Source organism: Dendrobium catenatum, unplaced genomic scaffold (assembly GCF_001605985.2).
Source record: "Dendrobium catenatum unplaced genomic scaffold, ASM160598v2 fragScaff_scaffold_384, whole genome shotgun sequence".
Taxonomy (NCBI): domain Eukaryota; kingdom Viridiplantae; phylum Streptophyta; class Magnoliopsida; order Asparagales; family Orchidaceae; genus Dendrobium; species Dendrobium catenatum.
The window spans coordinates 431984-452931 of record NW_021318846.1 but is presented as its reverse complement, the minus strand read 5'-3'; the positions used below and the strand labels follow the sequence as shown (position 1 = coordinate 452931).

Here is a 20948-nt window from a genome sequence, read left to right as displayed (position 1 = left end):
CATGAAATTGCTCTCTAATATTGTCTCTGATAACCTCCCTACACGTCCTGACAGAAGCTCAAATCTTTTCTGATACTCCATCACAGTGCCTCCTGTGTGAAGGCAAAGAATTTCTCATAGTAATCCCCATCCTGCTGGACTTCAAAGCCCTCCAACAAGCATTCCATGAACTCAACCCATGAACGGATTGGGCACCTCGCCTCTTGCTATTGGTACCATGATAGTGTCTTTCCTTCCAGACATAGGGGGCAACCATCAATCTCTCATCTTCTGTTAACTTGTTTACTGTAAAATATCTCTCCACCTTATATATCCACACATGTACGTCATCTCCTTCAAATATAGTCATTTTCAGCATCCTAATCTTTTGATCCCCCCACCCCAATGTCCCCTTCTGCCGCCCATACCTCCCATGGCGCGAGCATGATGGTCCCTCCACGGTTCCCCATCTTCCCTTCTCCATTTATGTCCCCTTCTTCCTCCAAATCCAGCCCGCCTAACCTCTTCTTCCCATTCCCTCCTTCCTACATGCTCCCTATCCACCCCCCTTCTCGGAATAGGCTCCAAGTGGGGTGTTTCCTCCTCCCTAAAATTTCCACCTCCCTGTCTTCCCTCGGCATGTCATCTTCTTGTTTTCTTCTTGCTCCCGGCGGAACCTTTTTAGTCTGAAGCTCCAACACCCGCTTCATCATTTCCTCCATGTTCCCAAACCTTCATTCGATCGCTGAATTACGTTCATTTATTAATCTCACTTCCGCTCATAGTTGCTCTACTTCCTCATTCAACTAATCTTCCAAGGCTTCAACTCTTTTTCTATCCATTGGTGCCCAAATCAAGGTCTTCTCAGCAAAAAACAGCAACTTTGACGCGGTTATGCCCTCCAAACAGCATAAATCAACGGATGATAAGGAAGATCACAGCAGAAATCAACAACAAAATTTTGGATTTTGGTCCAGGAACGTGCTCTGATACCAATTTGATACGCCTTAGTATCAAAAATAGCCAACAAATAAGAGAAATTCAGCCCAAAACAGATTTTTTTATTGCTAGAAAATCAAATAAAAAAGCAAGATACAATGATCCTCTCTCGAGAGGAGGACCTTCTCTCCCAAATCCTAGATACCACTAGGATCCCTCACACAAAAAAAACTACAACCCTCAATACAAAACTCTGCATAAGAATAAAATAAACCCTACTATGGACTTAAATAGGCTTCATACCTCCCTCTTAAAGCAACCCCCTTCCTAATATATCTCCCTCATTAATTTGAAAATAATTCAATTAGGAAAGGAACTCATTAGGAATGGATTTCCTAATTAAGCTCCCTTCCTAATATATCTCATTCCTTAATTTGAAAATAATTCAATTAGGAAAGGATTTCCTGATTAATTTCCTCCTAATATAATGTATTAATTCCTTAACCTCTTTTCTTGCCTTGTCCAGCCTTGCCGTATCTTTAGCTTAAAGCCTGGTGAAAATAGGAGCACTATTATAGATTTTTTTTTTTAATTTAAGCCCTATCTGGTGAATAAGAATTAAAACATCCTATGCACCAACGTTTCATCACTCAAAATGCTCCCATCGAAATCAAAAGGATGCTGTGAATCATGATTATCTCTATCTTCACCAATGGAAGGAAACGAGGAACTTCCATAGTAGGAATATCAAATATCAAAGATATTATTTTTAAGTAATACAGATAGCATAACTGTATGACTAGCATGGGCAGGCACAATAGTTTCAGCTTCCAAAGAAAAATCATTTCGCCACTGACTCTTAATGCAAAACTCAACTGATCAAGGAGTTGCAAGCATTGTGGAAAAAGAAATGATTTGTTGAGTATACCTCTTCAACCCTAATTTTGATTTCCTTAAATCTAAACGGGCATTGAAACAATCAAAATAATTTCGGCCAAAGCTCTTGCAAAAGGAGCAATTATGGGGGATGCCTTCAAATTTAACATTTTTCCAATAACCACAAGATGAAGTGCTAATCCATAGCTCCTTTGGAAACAAAGCTGTGTCCATTTTTACTAGGGCCATGGCCACTAATGGCCTACATAGAAAGATGAGCAATGGTAGCATCAAATTGTAAATGTTTACCAAACTATATCCCAAAAAGCATACAGTAGATTGATTAAAATAATATAAATGCAAACTAGGAAAAGCCATCCAAACAGTGGCGATCACTAGGGGTGTAAAAGAGTTGAGTTGAGTCGAGTATCTGACTAATCAAACCAAGCTTGTTTAGTTCTTATTGAGCTCAAGCTCATTTATTAACCTCAAGCTCGATTCGTTAAAAAATTTATAAGCTCGACTCGTTAAAAAATTTATAAGCTCGAGCTCGGCTCGATTGCTCAAGATTGACTAGATTCTTTAGCTCGATTTCTTAATGTTAAATTAAACAATTCATTTTTTTAATAGAATTAATTTAAAATATTAAAATATGTCACATAATATTAATTTAAAGTAGTTTTTAAATATATTTTAATTTAATCGAGCTGCTTAAAGATCTTTCGAGTCGAGCCAAGATGAGCTGGAGCTCATTAAACATATGAGCTCAAGTATGGGCTTGAGCTCAAACTTGTGGCACGATAAGCTCGACTCGCGAACTCGTTAACGAGTCGAGCTTGAGCTCTCGACTCACTAACACCTCTAGTGATAAGTGATTTATCAAAAACATCAAAATATGGTGGGGGAGGGGGCATGGCATCAATTCTGCATTTTCTTCATGGTATCTTGTTGCCAGCATTGGATGGTAAAAGGTCATTTGTTGATAATTAATATATATTACTAAGGAGTACATGTACTTAAGTTTATAGCACAAATTAAATATAAATGAAAGATTTAAACATAATGGAAAATTATAAGTTATTATATGCTAGAAAGACCAATAATAGAAATGGAGTAAGGATAGTAACTTAAGTAAAGCATAATTAATCATCAAGGCTTTAAGAAATTGATACGTGAATTAAGGACCCAACCTTAATGCTGGTCAAAGATGCTGAAAGACCTCTACCAGGTAAACTCTGAAAGCTTTGAACAGAAACATTTGGAAGTTCTTTCCCTTGGCTGTGGTCCACAACTGCCCTGCATAGCTTATAGGAAAAGGGTAAACAAAAATATCTTCGACTAAAAAGTTGCTTGTGTTTTGAACTGGTGCATGTTGATAAACTCTCGGTGATGACTATTAATAATAAGCAAGATTGGATTGCACAGTAATGAGCCACTAGATTCAGGGTTTTCACCTCAAAAAATAGACAAATAATGGAAGCAATAAATTTTGGACCGACACAAACATAACTTCTCCACTACCTAGAGCAGCAAAACCATCAAACTAGTAGAGAGAAGTACACCAATAGAATAAAATTGCAGACATAACAAAATCATGCTGAGTGCAAAAAGAGGAAAATAAGATTTATCATTATCAACAACAGCAGTAGAAGCAAAAGTTAACAGGGTTAATGTTGAAGGGTGTGCGATGGAAACGTAGAACCAACTGCCATATGACATGATCAATCGCAAGCCCAATTCTCATACTAATCGGTCTTAGCTATAGCAATGCTCCATATTGTTTTATATATACAATACCTTTTTTCTTTTTTTTCTTTATGCAGGTTTCCTTTTGTCATTACAAAGAATCTCAGATATTTACCTATCTCGTAAAGTCAGTAGTTGAACCCTTTTTTTCATTTTTGGAGATAGTGCAGTTTCAACATCCCGGATGTCATTTACATAATTTCCCTAGTTTTTGGCATTGGAGTATTGGACTAGTGCTTTTGACCACATAGAACTGTAAGCAAAGAACACCATCAAGACAAAATATGCATAGGATCCATCTCTTAACTGGGATAAGTGCACAACAGCAACAGGTGGATGAAAATTGCTGACTGAAACAAAAGGAATATCCTACATTTCAAGTGGCCCATGATTTGCAGAAAATATCAGTCTACTTTTCTCATCTTTGAAGCATATTGTACTTTGAAAAAGACTAAGGTAAGACTCATTTTGTTTACTATATTTTTAAGTATTTGAACCCCATCAAGCTAAAAATTCATCTGCGCCTTGAATCTGAATGCACATTTTCATTATCCTGACTATCTTTTCCTTAAATCAGATTTTTTATTGGTTTTCTTCACAGAGAGCCTGCATCAACTATAAGTTTAGTTCCACATCCACTGCTTGCCGACTCATAAATTAATGATACACCGGACATGTTCATAAAACTTCTGATTAGCAAAGGAATTTGGATTGCATTGATATTCGTTCCCATTCATTAGCTAATTGGCATGGTTGTACCAAAACACATCAACATATATAGTTAGTATTTTTTACCTCCCAATAGGATGTGTAGTCCCTTTTTCCATGGCTGCAGCTATAGCCAAAGCTTCATTTTCACAATTGGGACTGCAACAAGAAGGATCACCTTGAATCCAATGCCCATGTATTGGCTCAATTGCCTTACACATAAGCTTTCCAGTTGTCAGGGTCCCTGTTTTATCAAATGCAACAATTTGACAAGCTGCAATTGCATCTAACACATGACCTCCCTTGAGAAGAATACCCTGCAAGGATAAATAATGCAAGAATCAGCACTAAAAGATAAGAAAGTCAGACGTTGTTGAAATATAAAAAAATAGAACCGAATCACTAACCACTAAACAGGTCACCCCAGAAGAACCTTAGGTTAAGTTCAGACACAACAAACTAGGGTGCAAGAAAATTTATAAACTGTGTTCAGCTTCTTAGAAAGAAACGTGCAAATTCTTCATTATATAGGAACCAATTGAGGGAGTGTCAATATAAAGTCAAATGTAGCACATTCAGATTCAGTCATTTAAAGGAATTCTCATACAAAAATATGAATGAGCTTTAGCACGAAGATCAAAGAACTCGGTGCCATAAAAAAATATGTCGTCTTCAACATGAAATTGCAATTACACAGACACTACATACGTTAATTTTGGAAACTGATAGATATTGAATAATTTGAGTAAAACCTTCACACAGTAATGCTATTGTGGCCTTTGAAAATTTACGCCCCAACCTCTCTACATTGAAAAAGTTTTAACCGAGCGTTCTAGTTCAAATTTTCAAAAAGTAAATTAGATTTAAGATAAGACACTACAAAAATATTCTCTCTCATTTTGTGAAGACTTTAAAATGTTAGTTCAAATTTCTCATAGGCACAAGCAATTATGATTCACTACCTCTCTCAGTGATTTAGAAAAAACTTTCAGTTAAAACTAGTCATTAGATAGACACAAAGTACCTAACGTATAATTCCAGTAGCAAAGTTAATATTCTGATTGTAATTTATCATCTTATACCTAAAATGATGATGAAGGAATGATAATGAATTGGATCAAGATATCATGATTCTATCGTTCCGGGTTGTCATGATACCTAGTCTACTTTATCAGAGAAGGAAGTAGATCCAACTTGACCAAAAGATTCTGATCAATAGACATAGGTTGCTTCGCCCTAGGGTACCTTGTAGATCATGGGTGGATGTTTATCATCCTATACCTAAAATGATGATGAAGGAATGATAATGAATTGGATCAAGATATCATGATTCTGTCGTTCTGGGTTGTCATGATCCCTAGTCTACTTTATCAGACAAGGAAGTAGATCCAACTTGACCAAAGGATTCTGATCAATAGACATAGGTTGCTTCGCCCTAGGGTACCTTGTAGATCATGGGTGGATGTTTGCCTAAGAGGAATAAATTTAAGTCAACCTTAATTAACAAAAGACTTTATACCATATCAAGTATACTTTATGATTCATTAAAGTTTTTTTGCATTGGGGGAAAATGCAGGCTCTACTCAAGGTCGTAATTTAATGGCGTCTTTTTGTGAAAAAATATTAGATTAGAAGGACCGAATCATAGCCATTTTCATCTGGAAATAAAATTACTAGTTAAAGGATATGGGTCACATCCCTTAATGACAACAGATTATTTGAGAATGAATTGTAGCAATACACTTAACAAGATATTAGCTGTTTGTGACCAAATGTTATTCTCAATTTTAAGACCATCAACAAACAGTTGTGAAAGGCAAATGAATTTTAAATTTAAATTTTATGAGATATATTTCATTTGAATTTTTTTTTTTTCCTAAATAATGAATTATTTGAATTTTATAAGAATCAATGCCTTGAGTAATTAATTTTGGAATTTAGAGGTATTTCAAAATATAAGATCTTCTCTGGTTGAGATTTACCTTCACAACATCCATCATTGGGGTGACATTGAAGTATCATAAAATATTTGTATTCGCAACTTGAAATTTTGATTTTGAGAACTGAAAAACAGACCACTCTGGTCAATATTTTTTTCAACACGATCATCATCAAGGATTTAAATAATTTTACATTATTAAATGAACTTTATCAAGTTTGCTTGCTTCTCAACAAAGGAAAGAGCTCAAATATCGACTTTATTAATTTTCATACGAGTGTTACCTTGAGAGTTTGAATTTTTTCACTGAATTTCTTTTGTAAAGGCAATGAAGGCCTAACACAAATATAAAACCAAATATCTTGATGAATTTCATAGTCATATATTCATTCATTAATTCAATTCTAGGAAGCTCCAATCCTTCTAAGGAAGAGGATTAGACTTGAAATTTAAGGTCCCATTTATTTTAATCCGCACAAAAATCTCAGTCCCTATATTTAGGAATTTAATATATCGGTTGGAGTACATGCGAGTGTTTAATTTGAAAAGATGATTTGTGCAACTTGCTTTTAAATCGTGCAACATTATCAAACTTTGTATTTGCACGTTTAGCACATTTGTCAGATTATATGCGAGGACTTCAATTTACATTTAAATAGAGTTCATGGTTTTTTATGCGCTTGCACAATGCATTTGCATAAAGTGTTAGTATGCTTTCAATGTATTTGAGTACTTTTCAATATGCTCACACGAGGCATCTGCACTCTTTTCAGTGCATTTGTCTAGTGTATTTGCATGCCTTTCAATATATATTATTGATTGAATTTTTAAATTTTTTAAATAATAACATGCTTTATGGGACAACTAGACCCTTTCTAAGACAACCACATTATTTTTAATTTTGTAGCATGTTTTTCAAAACAATGACTCAATTCTCGAGGCAGTAGCACATTTCCTAGGGTTGTTATATGCTTCACGAGGCTGCTATGCGTTTCCTAAGGAAATAGTACACTTCTTGAGGCAAGTGCGCTTGAATTTAGAAAACTATATTTTAACGCAGACAAAATTCTAAAGATATCCATATTTGATTGCTTGCAGGGGTGTTTATCAATAAAAATGCATGCAATGATTTGTTTTTGAGGTTTAAAATACGTTTTATGTTCGTTAGCCCATTTATATTACAGATTTGATCGCATTACAAGTAAATAGAAATCTTTTTTTGTAATTTTCTACTTTGCAAAATTTTCATTTTTACATAGTTGTAGAATTTGTGAGTTCACTAGGAGCCATAAAATTCTTGCCCGTCGATGACTTGTGTTTATTACAAGTCCATTGCTTGTGTTCAATTATATCCATTCAAATACACAAATATTGTATTTAAGCATTTTTTATTTTTATTCTCAATGTGCATTTAAATTTTTATTTCATTGTATTTTAATCCAATTGGTCCCTGTTTAAGCGATGTTCACACGGGATTTCGACGTCTCCTTGGTATAGGAGGCATCTACAAGGAGTGCTAGACCTACCTATCACACTTATAAAGAAGTGAGATGGTTAATGTATAGCAATACCATGGCCAAAGGTCTTCTACCCCAATATGCTTAAAAAAGGGTGCAGGATTTTAATCAACTGCATGAGCAAAAGCATGACTTTCCTCACCACTTCAGAACAATGCGAACATATACTTATTTTGCAAATTTTTCATGCCGTGTTAGAATAAGGTGCACGAGTACATATTTCTAAGATTCAAAAGGAGCAAATTAGGGATTTGAAGTTAAAGAGGAGAGGTATACAGCAACATTTAGCATATGAATGAAGAAGGGGGATGCGAGGCCGGCCAGAGTGTGGGGACTTGGCCAAGATAAGGTTGATCATAATATTTTTTTATTATCATGAATCAGACAATAGGTTGGTCGCTGCTACTGGGCTCGATAAACTTTGGGGATTTGATGAAATATGGGTAATATTTCATTTTTTTTTTATTCATTATATATTTAATTTTAAAAAAAAGATTAATAACAGTAAAAAAAGAAATAGGACAAAATAAATGTAAATTGGCTTCACACGCAATTTATTGTCCATTGTGCATCTCAATTTGCATGCCATTGCCTCACATGGGCAGGCAAATTTTGCATTTTGGCTCGCACAACAACCCCAGCAATATGGGTGACAATTTAAGATCGATGTTCCGGAAGTGTAGCGCAATCATTTTGTGACAAATGACGCTTGGATGACTTCACATAATATTGAGAATGTATATCAACATTTTCGATCATGTTCGATCGAATCAAGCACAGGAGGCCCTTCATTGGTACTTTTTGATGTTTTGAGCACACAGGTGTAGTCTGTTTCTCAAATGGGTGGCATTTGAGTAATTTTAACTATCGTTGAGGTATTTTGAACTTGCTACGCACGCTGTCACGTCAATTACCCACTGTCAAGGCATTTTAAACTTGTTACATATGGAATTGTATCTTTTGAATGTCATTCTTGTCGCACACACTTAAATTGATTGTGGAATATACGTGAAGGTCAACAAATATGAAGGCTTTTTCAAGTAATTCTACACAAATAATCTAAGATCTAAAGTTTTTTATATGTAATAAATAAAAGATGATAAAAATTATGCAACAAACACAAAATTCACAGAACAAACTTTTGATCTCAAATAATTATCTGATGCATTCAATGAAAATTCAAAAGTATGACTGAATTCAATTTAGACAATAATTTAAACGTTGTTCCACTAAAAATAAAGGCTAGGAAATTCAGGACCAAGAAAACCACGCAAACATTTTGAAATTCGTAACCTTGTTAAAAATCAGATTGTATCAAATTGATTAAGCTTGATTACTCTTTCAAACCAATAACAAAGCATAAAAGAAGAAAGTAGAAGGGAAAGAATTGAACAAAATGCAAGCCTCTCACATGTCCAAGGAGATGATCTCTCCTAGAACTTTTCAAGTCTTTCACTTAATTAAGAAAATAAATTCATACGTAAAAGGATTAGCAGATCCAACAAAAAAATTTATCCAACAATTGAGTTTTTTGCATGAGCCTCAAACCTTTATTATAATCATAAAACAAAATAAAATGTCCTCTTATTTAACCTAAAGAAAAATCCCTACTAGAATAATCTTTAGTAACTGATAAAGAAATAGGCACAAAAAGAAAATATTGAATGAACGAGAACAACAAAAAAGAAGAGTGCTTAAAACTGTCACACAACTAGACGGGGGTCAACAAATAGAAAGTTGTGGGAGGAACACTAAATAGAAAGAAGGTGTCGAACATAAAGCAACAATAGCTCAGAGCAGTCAACAGAAGAAAGCCATAAGAAATCAATTAAATAGAGAACCACCTAGACATAATAGAGGAGATCGCACAAAGAAGCCACTAAATAGAAGTCATAGGAGGAAGAGGTCAATAAAAACCCACTGAATGTTAAACTCAAGTGGAAGACCCAATCTCAAAGAAAGTAAGATGACAAGATAGGAAAAAGTCATAGTAAGAGGACATAGGGTTCTACAAGTCTACACATTGAAAACACCATGCTAATAAATAATATAAACAAGTTTTTTTTTTAAAGTTATTTTGCTTTATGATTTTAGTTAATTTGGGACATCTAAGTGATGATCGTTTATACGAACTAGATGTATTCACTTTGGTTATAATGGTTTCTCATTTGGTTTGAATTGAGTGGTTGGCCAATGGGGCCAATGGTTGCATTTTGGAATTGCTGATTCCTATAATTAGATTTTGGAATTGTTGATTCCATGGTGTGTGGGTATTCTAAAATAGTTCTATTGTTGGAGTTTTCTTATAGCTATGATGGCTTTTGGTGTTTCATTCTATCTGATTTTTTCATGCTGTGGTTGTAGGTCCGTTGCAGTGTTCCGTAGCGCCATTAAACCTGAGATTGGGATCAGTAGCAGGTTATTGGCATTCTGTTAGAAGGTTTTTTGGGTTCCATTCTAAAACATTGCATAATTTTCAATGAGATTTGGACCAGGTATTCAACGGTAGTGCTGAGCAAGTGCAATAAGGGAACTAAATTAAACCATTAGGAGGAAGCCTAATAAGAAATTAAATGTTTATAAATACCAACACCTAAGATATTTATTGAGATAGTTTTTGATGCGAGAAATCTTTTGTTTCTATTTTCAATTGTGTGTGTGGTGGCAGGAAGTGGGATTCCTTTAAGTGTGGAGCAAGTGTAATAAACAAATCTCTGTAGGAAGCTATCTCTTTGCATCACTGCAAGGCATTAATTTTCTTTCGCTTTGTTGATCTCCTTCATTTATCTTTTTTCTCTTTAAAAATTTTATTGTTAACTTTGCTATTCCAAATTTTGATCAAATTTAATACAGCTGGGATTTAAATTAGAGTGTAAAGTTCATCAGCTCACAATTTTTTGTGGTTTAAACTTTTGTTGATTTCTTCGAACTTAATCAATCATAGAATTATAGATTTGATTTAAATTCTCATATTGTTTTGGTTCACAGAAAAAATAGTAGTTTTTGTATACTTAATAGTTTTTTATCAGTGAATCATAATTTTCTCTGTGCAATCAATAATTATTGTATCATCCTAGAGTTATTAGAAACCCTGAATCCGAAATAGTTTAGTGTCAAATTGATATCAAACATTTTACTTCAAGTGCCTGTAGGTTCAGAATTAGAATGACCCAAATGTGTGCATCTATTTACGCTCCACTCAACGAACCCTAGTTGTGTGCATCTCGGCTTGTGGTGGTGTATAAGAGAAGAAAATTAACAGTAATAAGAATAACAAAAAGCAGTTACCTTAATGCTGAAAAGTAATGCTATAAAATCATTCACTTAATTAATAATTATGGTGGCGCATAAGAGAATATAAAATACTAAAACCATTGCAGCCAATAACAAGTACCTTACTTGCACATGAACTGATGGCAGTAGCATAAGCCAAAGGAGCAACGGCCAATGCACAAGGAGATGCTGCTACCATAAGCCCCAAGGCGCGGTAAATTGAACCTTTGCAAACTAAGATTACACAGCATCAAAGAAAGGCAAGTAAATAATAAACCTGACAGACAAGATTCACGAAAACATAAACTTTAATTTTCCCCCTCCCTTTGTTTTTCTTTGAGCAAAAAAAGAGGAATATCATTTTCTTTTAATTTGGGCAAAACAGATTCCATAGCTTCATAATAATGAGAGCAACGAAGTTGAAAAAGAATGACAACCTTTATGATGCATTGCAACAATCTATAATATTTAATCTGCTTGGACTAAAAACAATAGAAAAAAGTAGCCATTAAATATTCACTCCATACATAAACCATTGATATCATTCATTGAATCAAGAAATCAAGCGAAATTATATTAATCAAAATTAAAACAAAATATTAACCATTCAACTTTAATTAAATAATTAATCGCAACAGCAAGTTCAGTTTTAAATGATAAGATGGATATAATAGGAAAAAAGATATATTAGTATTATATTTTTAAAAAATCTATGTGTACTATATTAAACAGCATATAGAATTGTGCTGCCTTGACTTCATATTCCTTGTTCTGTTTAATCTGATCCATAAAGCCTGTAATATGATTACTAAATGTTTATAAATAGCTTGTTTTATTCTTTGTGATTTATCCTTTTCCTGCCATTGCTCTCATTTTTTATTCCTATGTTTATTTTTTCCGTAAGAAACTTGATCTTTTTTATGCATTGAGAAATGTCCATGAGAATTTTGGAAAGTAGAAAATGTATCCGAAATAAATGAAGCTATATAAATTGGAGACAATTGATCAAAGTTTCAACATATATAAATCATGGTATACAATCTCATAAGCTTATAAAATAAAAGGAAGAGCTGCAATTGCAAGATAAATTGTCCATGCGTAAATTTCCTAATAACACAAACTGCAGGAGTAACAAGCTGTCAAGAATTTTAAGTTATCTTATCTCCAAGAACCAACCAAATGAATGGAACAACAACAATAAAGAAATATAATAATTCTAATAGTGATGACAATGCACGACGTATTTAAAACTTCATCCTTCTAAACTTCAAATTTTCATGGGATTGTAAGATTAATGTTAAAGAATAGCTAAAATGTTTATGCCCCCAACTCTCTTCAATCTAAGCATTGAAATTTAGTTATAAGTAAAATTTTCATCATGAATTGTGCAATACTAATAAATTAATAACTTGAAACTTTGTTGGGTGTTTAATCTCAACAGAGAAGAGATTCTGTATTATAATTTCCACAATATTTTGAATGTATTTATTATTCGTATAACATCTAAACACCCTAATAAAACAATATGACAAGTTGGAAAAAAAAATTCCTAAATTCATTGAAGGCTTATGTTTCAATGTATTTGGAGGATTAGGAGAATATTTCACATGCTCCTTTCAGTAAGTCTTAAATATCAAGGGCATCTTGCAGCTAACTATTGGCTTTCCTTGAAAAATGACAAATGATGGAATGATAACAGAATTATTGATGTTGTATCTCTCGAGGATAGAGCACTGACACCCTCAACTTTCATGTAATCTTGAGTCTTAGACTTCTTAATTTATAATTTTTTAAAGAATTTCCAAAGGGAGATCAAAATGGATATGTGATTTTTCATTGACAATCCAGGGTACATATTCAGGGAGGATAAGGCTCTAAATAATTTATCCTTGTAGCCATTTTGGAATAGTTCAAGAGATTACTCTTAAGGAAAAAAATCACACCTATTGAATTCAATATCTTTCACAATTGAACAAATATAAAGCAAAAAAAAAATAAAACATTGGCTATTATTAGGAGTTGTGTCATTATATCTCTGAAGTGATTTTTAAATGTGAGAGTCTCGCTTAAGGAATTTGGATGAAACCAACTAGGTACTAATTTTAAATCTATTATAATTGTTTTCATAAATGTATATTGCAATTACTTGTAAATTATACATTTAAATGAGAATTCTCATTTTCAAATTGCATGCATTCGGTGCGCGTCCTCTTCTCCATTTTTTCGTTGTTGTCACGTAGAGTTTGAAAGTGTCTCTTTGAGCTTCTCCGCGCCCGACGACACTATTCTGTGCCATGTGAAATAGAGTTCTGAAAGTGTCGCTTTGAGCTTATCCACCTCTGACGGCATTGCTGTTCTGCTTCGCGTTGAAGCTTCTTCACCTTTGACGACGACGTTGTTGATGTTGAATCAGAAGTTATGATGGGAGCTTGTAGCGTAACAATATTTCTCCCCTTTCACATTGCTTCTTCGACTAAATCTGCCAATATGTCGGATTTATGAAATCCAAATCCGGGATTTAGGGCAAAAATTTCATGAAGTCAAGCTTAGATGACCGGGAGATTTGATATTGTGTTTTTCGGAGTTTGGGAAGATTTTAGCTCAAATCTTGTCTAAACCCGGCCTAAATCCTGCATCCAAACAGGCCCTAAGAGAAAAATTGTCTGCTAAAGAGATTAAAAATGAGGAAGAAAGTATGAAAATGAAAAATAGGATGGACAAAAAGTTCTCATTGTCTAACTGAAAATGAATCTTAAAAACATCAAATACCATAGGCAGCCCAAAAACAAACGGTTAAAATTATGCACACGCACATTTGAGTAATACAATGTGGTTATGTCTTCTTATTATTAACACACTTTTATATTATTATCATGGAGTATTTCGGGTGGTGAAGTACCTGAGGTGCCAATAAATGGCCACTTAAAGATAAATGGACCAAGAAGTGCAACCATCAAAGATAGCGCTACAACAACCTTACTGTACTGCTCTCCAAATTCATCTAACCATCTTTGTAACTTTGGCTTATTTAGCTGTCCTTCTTTAGTCAACTGCACAATTTTGTTCAGAGTGGAATCTTCCCATGACTTTGTCGTCTAAGGCAGGAATAAAAAAGGAAATCAGCCAGTTTCATAGACTATAAAGTTTACTCTTAGCTGCATAATCAGCTACATGCCTGGAAGAGTTTAAGAACATAAAAACGTGCATAGGAAGAGGGGAAGACGTAGGAAGAAAACATGATAAGTTTAAAATAGTATTGTATTGGTAAATTAGAAAATTGTGTTCAAGTATACAATTCTGATAGGAACTTTGTTAAAACTAAAGGTTAAATTTGTCTGCATGCTTCCTAGTAATAATTAGATCCCTCATTTTACTTGTCAACACAGGTCCCTGAGATGTGAACTTGATTCCTAATAACCCATAAAACATTGCCACATTATTAATAAAAGGCCAAATGACCAAAAAACCCTCACAATACCAACACCCACCGCATCGGCCCATAGCCTGCTACCTGCCCAGTGCTCCAGCTTTTGGCTGCCATCAGTCAACAGGCAGCCAAAGAGACAGTAATTGGTGATGGCCATAAGGGCATCTCCAATGGAACGACAAAAAACTATTTGTCGTTCTTCCGTCGCTCCAACCGAGCAACAATTTTGCCGCTATTTCATCGCGGGTGAACAGTCACCCGCTAAATTTTTGTGTCAATGGGATTTGTCCGCAAAATGGAGAAGGACAGTTACGAGACGATAAAGCCCGCGAAATGGAGTTCGATTGGAGCAGAATTACCACATTTTGGAGTTTTGCTGTATTTTGCGGTGGAAAATGGGGTTTTCAGTTGGAGATGCCTTAAGTGTTGATATGTGGTCAGTAGTTGGTGATGGCCGTAAGTGTTGATTTGCGGTCATTAGTTGGCAGTTAGTAGAGACCGTGTTAACCAACCAACAGCCAAATATTGAAGCTTTTGGAACTTAGCAAAAGACTACTGGCGAAAGATGGCAAACATGGAAAGCTGATGTTCAGTTAACATTATGGGGATACAATGGTCAGGATATATAGGCTATTTGGCAATCCTTTAATGGTAAAATTAGATAAACCCAAAGCAAACTAGGTTTAAATTGGAGTAGCCTGTAGTGAAAATGGACACATGCGGGACCTAATCACTAGCAGGTCCATATCAAAAAGATCTATTGCCCAAGAATGACACAAAAGATAACCCAATGGGAAAAAAATGGAAGACAAAATTTCTAGAATGAAGGATAAATGAATGAAAACTGAACAGAGAAATGGATCCCCAACACATGCCGAGGGATAAAATTTGATATGACAAACAATGGAGATAAAATGAAATGATGCTAATACTAAGGTTTGAAGAAAAATACCTTTACAATCATCATCCCTTCAAGGTTCCGAGCACCGCCTGGTAGCATATCCCCAACCTTTCTGTCAACCGGTTTGCTTTCCCCTGTTAAATGCTCGATCGTAATTGTAGATGCTCCTTGGAAAACTTCTCCATCTACTGGAACAGCCTAAGAAAACAAAATTTACGTGGCTTGGATGCAAGTAATCTGCAAACACACTCAAACTCACAAACAAGAGACAAAACGGACTACACTTATACACATATATATTAATTAATACTCACACCTTTACAAACAAGCACACAACAAGAGGCATGTAAAGGCACAAAAAGAGAAAAGGGTGGAATTGATCCCCAAAATTTTTCTGAAAGATCAAAATAGTACCTTGGCTCTCAACGAAGGATAAAAATGATCCTCAATTATTTAGAAGTTTCATTTTAGTCCTTTGACATTTTAGTTTAAATAAGGACATAAATGATCTCACAAAAGAACTAATTTGGAGACCTATAAATTATTAGTGCATGCCATGCCATGCCATGCAATGTCAACTGGAAAACAATAGTGGACATGTTCAAAGAAACTCAAATTAAAACTATAGTACAAGTAGATTTAGATATCTTTGACATTACCACTTACTGAAAAACAGCAAATATTAAATACCATGTAACATCAATATCAAAATCTGAGTAAAGACCTACAAAAGAAGACAATGCCTTTCCATTTCCCAGATTGTCTGGTAACTATGTGTGGGGAGGGGTATTAAGATCAGCAAATGTACATTAACCGTGTAGAAACAATGATATCAAAGTCCTAGCAACTTCCTTAATTAAAAGTTCCATCATTCAATGTTTAAAATGCATCAAAAAAAAAATTAAAATGATAAAATACCCGACATTAATCCTCCAACTAAGCAGCGCAATAAAAAAAGCTGATAACTAAATGTAGATGAGCAATAAAGGTTTGTTCTTTCAGCAGTAAATCTGTTAAAATCTCTAATGGCTTAGTAACTACATCCAAAAACGAAGGCTCGTAAGCATGATATGCTTGAGTGTGGTATAGAAGAATATCAAAAAGCATATATAGCATGAATATAACAAGAGAGACAATTAAAGAATGCCATCCTAACGGCATCATCATTTCAAACTGCGATACTAAGATATTTAAATGAAAGCAATAAAGCAGTTTTTGTATCTATCTTTGAAAGAATAGTAGAAAATTATACAATAGTAGAGACATTTAAAGTTCATACACATACCTCACCAGCCCGGACCAAAATATAGGAACCCACTTCAAGTTGATGCACAGGTATCTTATTATAATTTAATTTTGAGAACTGTGGTAATGTATCTTCGTCTAATTCCAGCTTCAATGCAAAGTCAGGATGATTATCCTTCAACTCCTTAACATCAACATTTGACCTCCTAGTGAAATACTCTTCCGCTACACAAAAGATGTCATTATCAACAACAGCAGGGTGGACAACCTAGAATAGTAAGGAAAATGATGCTATACAGAAACAAAATATATGCAACATACCTATGTGGGCTAGATTAAACATAGCAAGAAGTAGTGCACCTTCCAAAGAATTTCCCATGAAAATCGATGCAAATGCTGCTAAGGCCATGAGAACATGGATGTTTATTTTTCCACCAGCAACATTTAGGACAGCATCAAGTGCTGCTGAAACCTAAAACACGTCTATGAAAAAACCTTCAGAAATTTTCAACACTAAAAAAAAATTAGGGATGCATCTTAAGACAAAAGTATGACTTAGTAAGAAACTTTTTGTCCATAAAATTGCCTTTTATGCATAATAAACCAAATCACAGACATTGACATAAGCATATGAAACAAATGTAGATAAATTTGTGAAAGACTAGAAGACCACATGCAAGGTCATTGACCATACTATCCAAGAAAGCAGACACTTTTAAATTTCAATTAAAATTGAGCCCCCATTCAAATAAATCAAGTTGGGCCCATTTAAGAATACTCATGGGATGAAATGTTTCATGCATAATGGCATTTATTAAATCTTGCACCGCATCAAACAATGAAAATGCAAGTCATATCATTTGATGAGTATACACAATGCTTTTTTGCCTAGCAGTTCGCAAAATAAGGCAAGCCTCAACAAAACATCATCATAATGTGTCCTCAAAGGTATCCAATTGACATCAGAAATCATTACCATCCTAGTTTCTAATATATTAGATAATATAACGTCCAAAGTACATGGCAATATATTAGCTTGCTATGAGCTTCAATAAAGCCTAAAAGTAACCAAATCCCATTCATAACAAGTATGATACATAAAATGACAAGACTACTACTAGTATAGTTTCTTCACCAGGAGATAATCATAAGACATGAAGAAAACTAAGGACAGACTAACACAAATTTGACAAAATCATGCTGCCAAATGCCAATCTATTAAGGTGATTGTTCACTCGAGAGCCTATTAAGGTAAAGAACACAACATGCCACGCCAATCTTATTGGAAACAAAAAGCCGTGGCAGCTAAAATATGAATTAACTCAGACAGGAAGGGTTTTACCACACACAGAATAGCAAGTGGGAAGCTTTAAGCTTAAAGAGCTTATGCCAAAAATATTATGTGAGATTTATCTAATAGGTCCCTAAATTTTTCCTAGTATTTCGGCCTAAACGCCACCCGATAGAGAGAAACCCAGTTTATGCAACCTAAGGTTCCAGCTTGAGCAATCTGAGCAGCTGCAAGGACAACATAATCATAAAACATTTGATCTTTGAATCTACAAAAGCCTTACCCCAAAATTTATTACATGAAAGATCCTACCACAAAGCCAAGGCAATAGCCGATCCATAACCAAATGATTTCAAGCCAATATGCAATTATACCAACCGGTATAAGAACAACGAGACCATCTCTGAGGAAGCAGAAAAAGCCATACCCCAATTAATGGGAACGCAATGGAGATAAAAGCGTTCTGGAGAAGCTTGGCAGCACGCGCCGGTAGAACGTAGGGGCAGGCGGCCGACAAGAGAAGCAGAATCATGGAGCAGCAGCAAAGTTGAAGATGCTCCCGGAGAAGGTCAGCGAGATCTACCCATCCCACCGCCTTGGCGAAGCGGAGGATTGCCTTCTGCACACCGTTGAGCTCCAATTCGCATGTTTGTTCGTGCCCATGATGGTGCTGGTGATCATGAGGGTGGTGGTGTTCGTGAGCTCCGCATCCTACCCCACTGGGTAGACGAGTGAGGAGAAGGCGCGGCCGCGAAGGCGAAATTCTAGGGTATCTCCAGAGAAGAGTAGGCGGCGAGGGTACTGAGGAGACGCCGCAACGCATAGAGGAGGAGATCAAAGGAGACGGTTGCCGAATCCGGCGGACAAGGGCTTGATGCGTTGGTGGAAGGCCGACGGAGGCGGAAGAGGAGAGGAAGAAGGAAGCCATAAGGAGTTTCGCCGACGATAGATCGCAGCAAAGAGAGGGGAAGGGCTAGGAAGGAGGAAATAGGACTATTGTGCGATCAACCAGATTATCAACACCATGAGCTCATTTCAGTACGGAAATTGACGGAAGAATAGGATGACGACCGACGACGCCGACCGCGACGACCCGCAGAGGCGGATAGAGGAGCTTTATAACGGGTAATATGCAAGACAAAAGTCCTAATTTTGACGGAATTTTATGCTCAAAAAATATATTTAATTAAATAAAATTAAAAATAACATTATATATGAATAATAAATATATTGATACATCATAAATTACATTTCTCTTCTCTCTTTCTTTTAGATTTCAAAAGTGTCTCTTCATAAATTTAATATAATGAAGCAAAATTCTATTACAATTATATGCTTAGTTGAATTAATCTTTCTTTTTTTTTTAGAATATTATATTGTGTATTTAGGAAAAAAATATTTTAAAGCATATAAATCTCATTCAAAATATTACATTTTCGCTCGGAATACAAATAAGCAATATTTGTTCATATTGCCTCTAGACATGGTATTGCATTTCATGTTGTGAATATTATTGATTTCTTAATGAGGTTTTGACTTACAGCAATTGAAGAATGTTGAGACATTGAACTAGAACAATGTGGGTTAAAGGTATGTCAATGTTTAAACAATGTTGTTATGGCATATAATGAAAGTGTCATTTGATGATTCATACAATTTGTAGTTGTCATGTGGATAAGAATTTATGAAAATTGAGTACGTTTTGATAGAATTTGAATGTAAAACTAGATGAAGGGTCTAAGAAAAAATTTTAAAAAATGATTGAAAAATATTTGAACGTGTTAAGACATCAGACATGTCTCCGGTCCAGAACTGGGTCCAGAACGGTTCTCTTGTATCTCCAGTTTATGTCCTCTATATATACTAGCTCATTCTGTAATAATATTCATTCAATACATTATATTTTCCCAACTCTCTGTCTCTATGTATCTCTCTGTTTCTCCCTGTTCCTTCGCCCGAAGGTCTCTCTTGCTGGCTCGTACCTGTTTCACATGGTATCAGAGCGAAAAAGCTTCGCATCGTCTTCTTGATCAATCATGGCGGAAGAAGACTCAACCAGTTCTTGCCGGACTACCTCCATGATCCTTAACAAAGAAACCGATCTTCTTATCCCATCCCATCTCAAATTCTTGATATCCAATATCAAGAATCTGGTTCCCACCTCCCTCACTACCGAAAACTACTCGATCTGGAGGCTGCAACTGTTCCAGCATTTCTCCGCAAATGGCTACAGCGAGCATCTCACCGGTCAGGTCGTCTGCCCACCAGAATCTGAAGAATCTGAGTGAAATCGCTGGATTCTTACAGACCGCAATCTTGTCTCCACTCTGCTCTCCACAATCTCCCCCTCCATTCTTCCGTATGTAATCACGCTTCGCACATCTCACGACGTTTGGATCACTCTAGAACGCCATCTTCAACCCACAGATCGATCGCAGGTAATACATCTCAAGAACGATGTTCATCAAATGCAAATGAAAGATAGAACGATGCAACAATATCTCGACCAAATCAAGACACTCGTGGACAACACCGCAGCGGCAGGATCCACGGTCGACACCGAGGACATCGTTCTTTACATCCTCAATGGGTTACCCTCCGCTTACAACCCATTCAAAACTGCTATTCGCACCTCTCTTCAACCCATAAATCTTGATGATTTATACTCTCTGTTAAGCAGTGATGAAATAAATCTTCAACACCAACAGCTCTAAGAAAGCCAACATTCCGAGTCCATGGCTCTGTTCACCAACAAATCGTCAAACTACCACGGTAAATCAAATAAATCCCGTGGAAGATACAGCTCTCGACAACCATCGGCTGAGAGACAACCCTCCGCTGACCCGCAGGCCACAACAAGAAACCAATATCCGCGACCTCAGTGTCAAATCTGTGGAAAAACGGTGCACTCGGCGATCAATTGCTGGCATCGTTGTAATCTAAGCTACACACCTCCGACCAACCAGCGGGCTCTTACGGCACAACAGCAACATGTCCCCACCAACGACTCAGGGGCTTCCTCTCATTTCACGACGGACGCAACGAACCTTCAGCAATCGACCCCATACAATGGCTGCGACTCAGTCTCCATCGCCAACGGCAGCAAT

General features: G+C 35.7%; 1 protein-coding gene across 1 annotated transcript in view; it reads right to left on the bottom strand.

Moving 5' to 3' along the window:
- LOC110093379 (probable cadmium/zinc-transporting ATPase HMA1, chloroplastic) overlaps positions 1–18938 on the bottom strand; it is a 29237-nt gene extending 10299 nt beyond the window's left edge. Inside the window, exons 1-8 of the mRNA XM_020818249.2 lie at positions 18269–18938; positions 16872–17022; positions 16591–16775; positions 15357–15503; positions 13877–14072; positions 11099–11211; positions 4336–4565; positions 2985–3090 (exon numbers count right to left, since the gene is read on the bottom strand). Coding sequence (XP_020673908.1) covers positions 2985–3090; positions 4336–4565; positions 11099–11211; positions 13877–14072; positions 15357–15503; positions 16591–16775; positions 16872–17022; positions 18269–18769 — 1629 coding nt within the window. The 5' untranslated portion in view covers positions 18770–18938. The remainder of the gene's footprint in view (positions 1–2984; positions 3091–4335; positions 4566–11098; positions 11212–13876; positions 14073–15356; positions 15504–16590; positions 16776–16871; positions 17023–18268) is intronic.
- Between the last annotated feature and the right edge of the window lie 2010 nt (positions 18939–20948).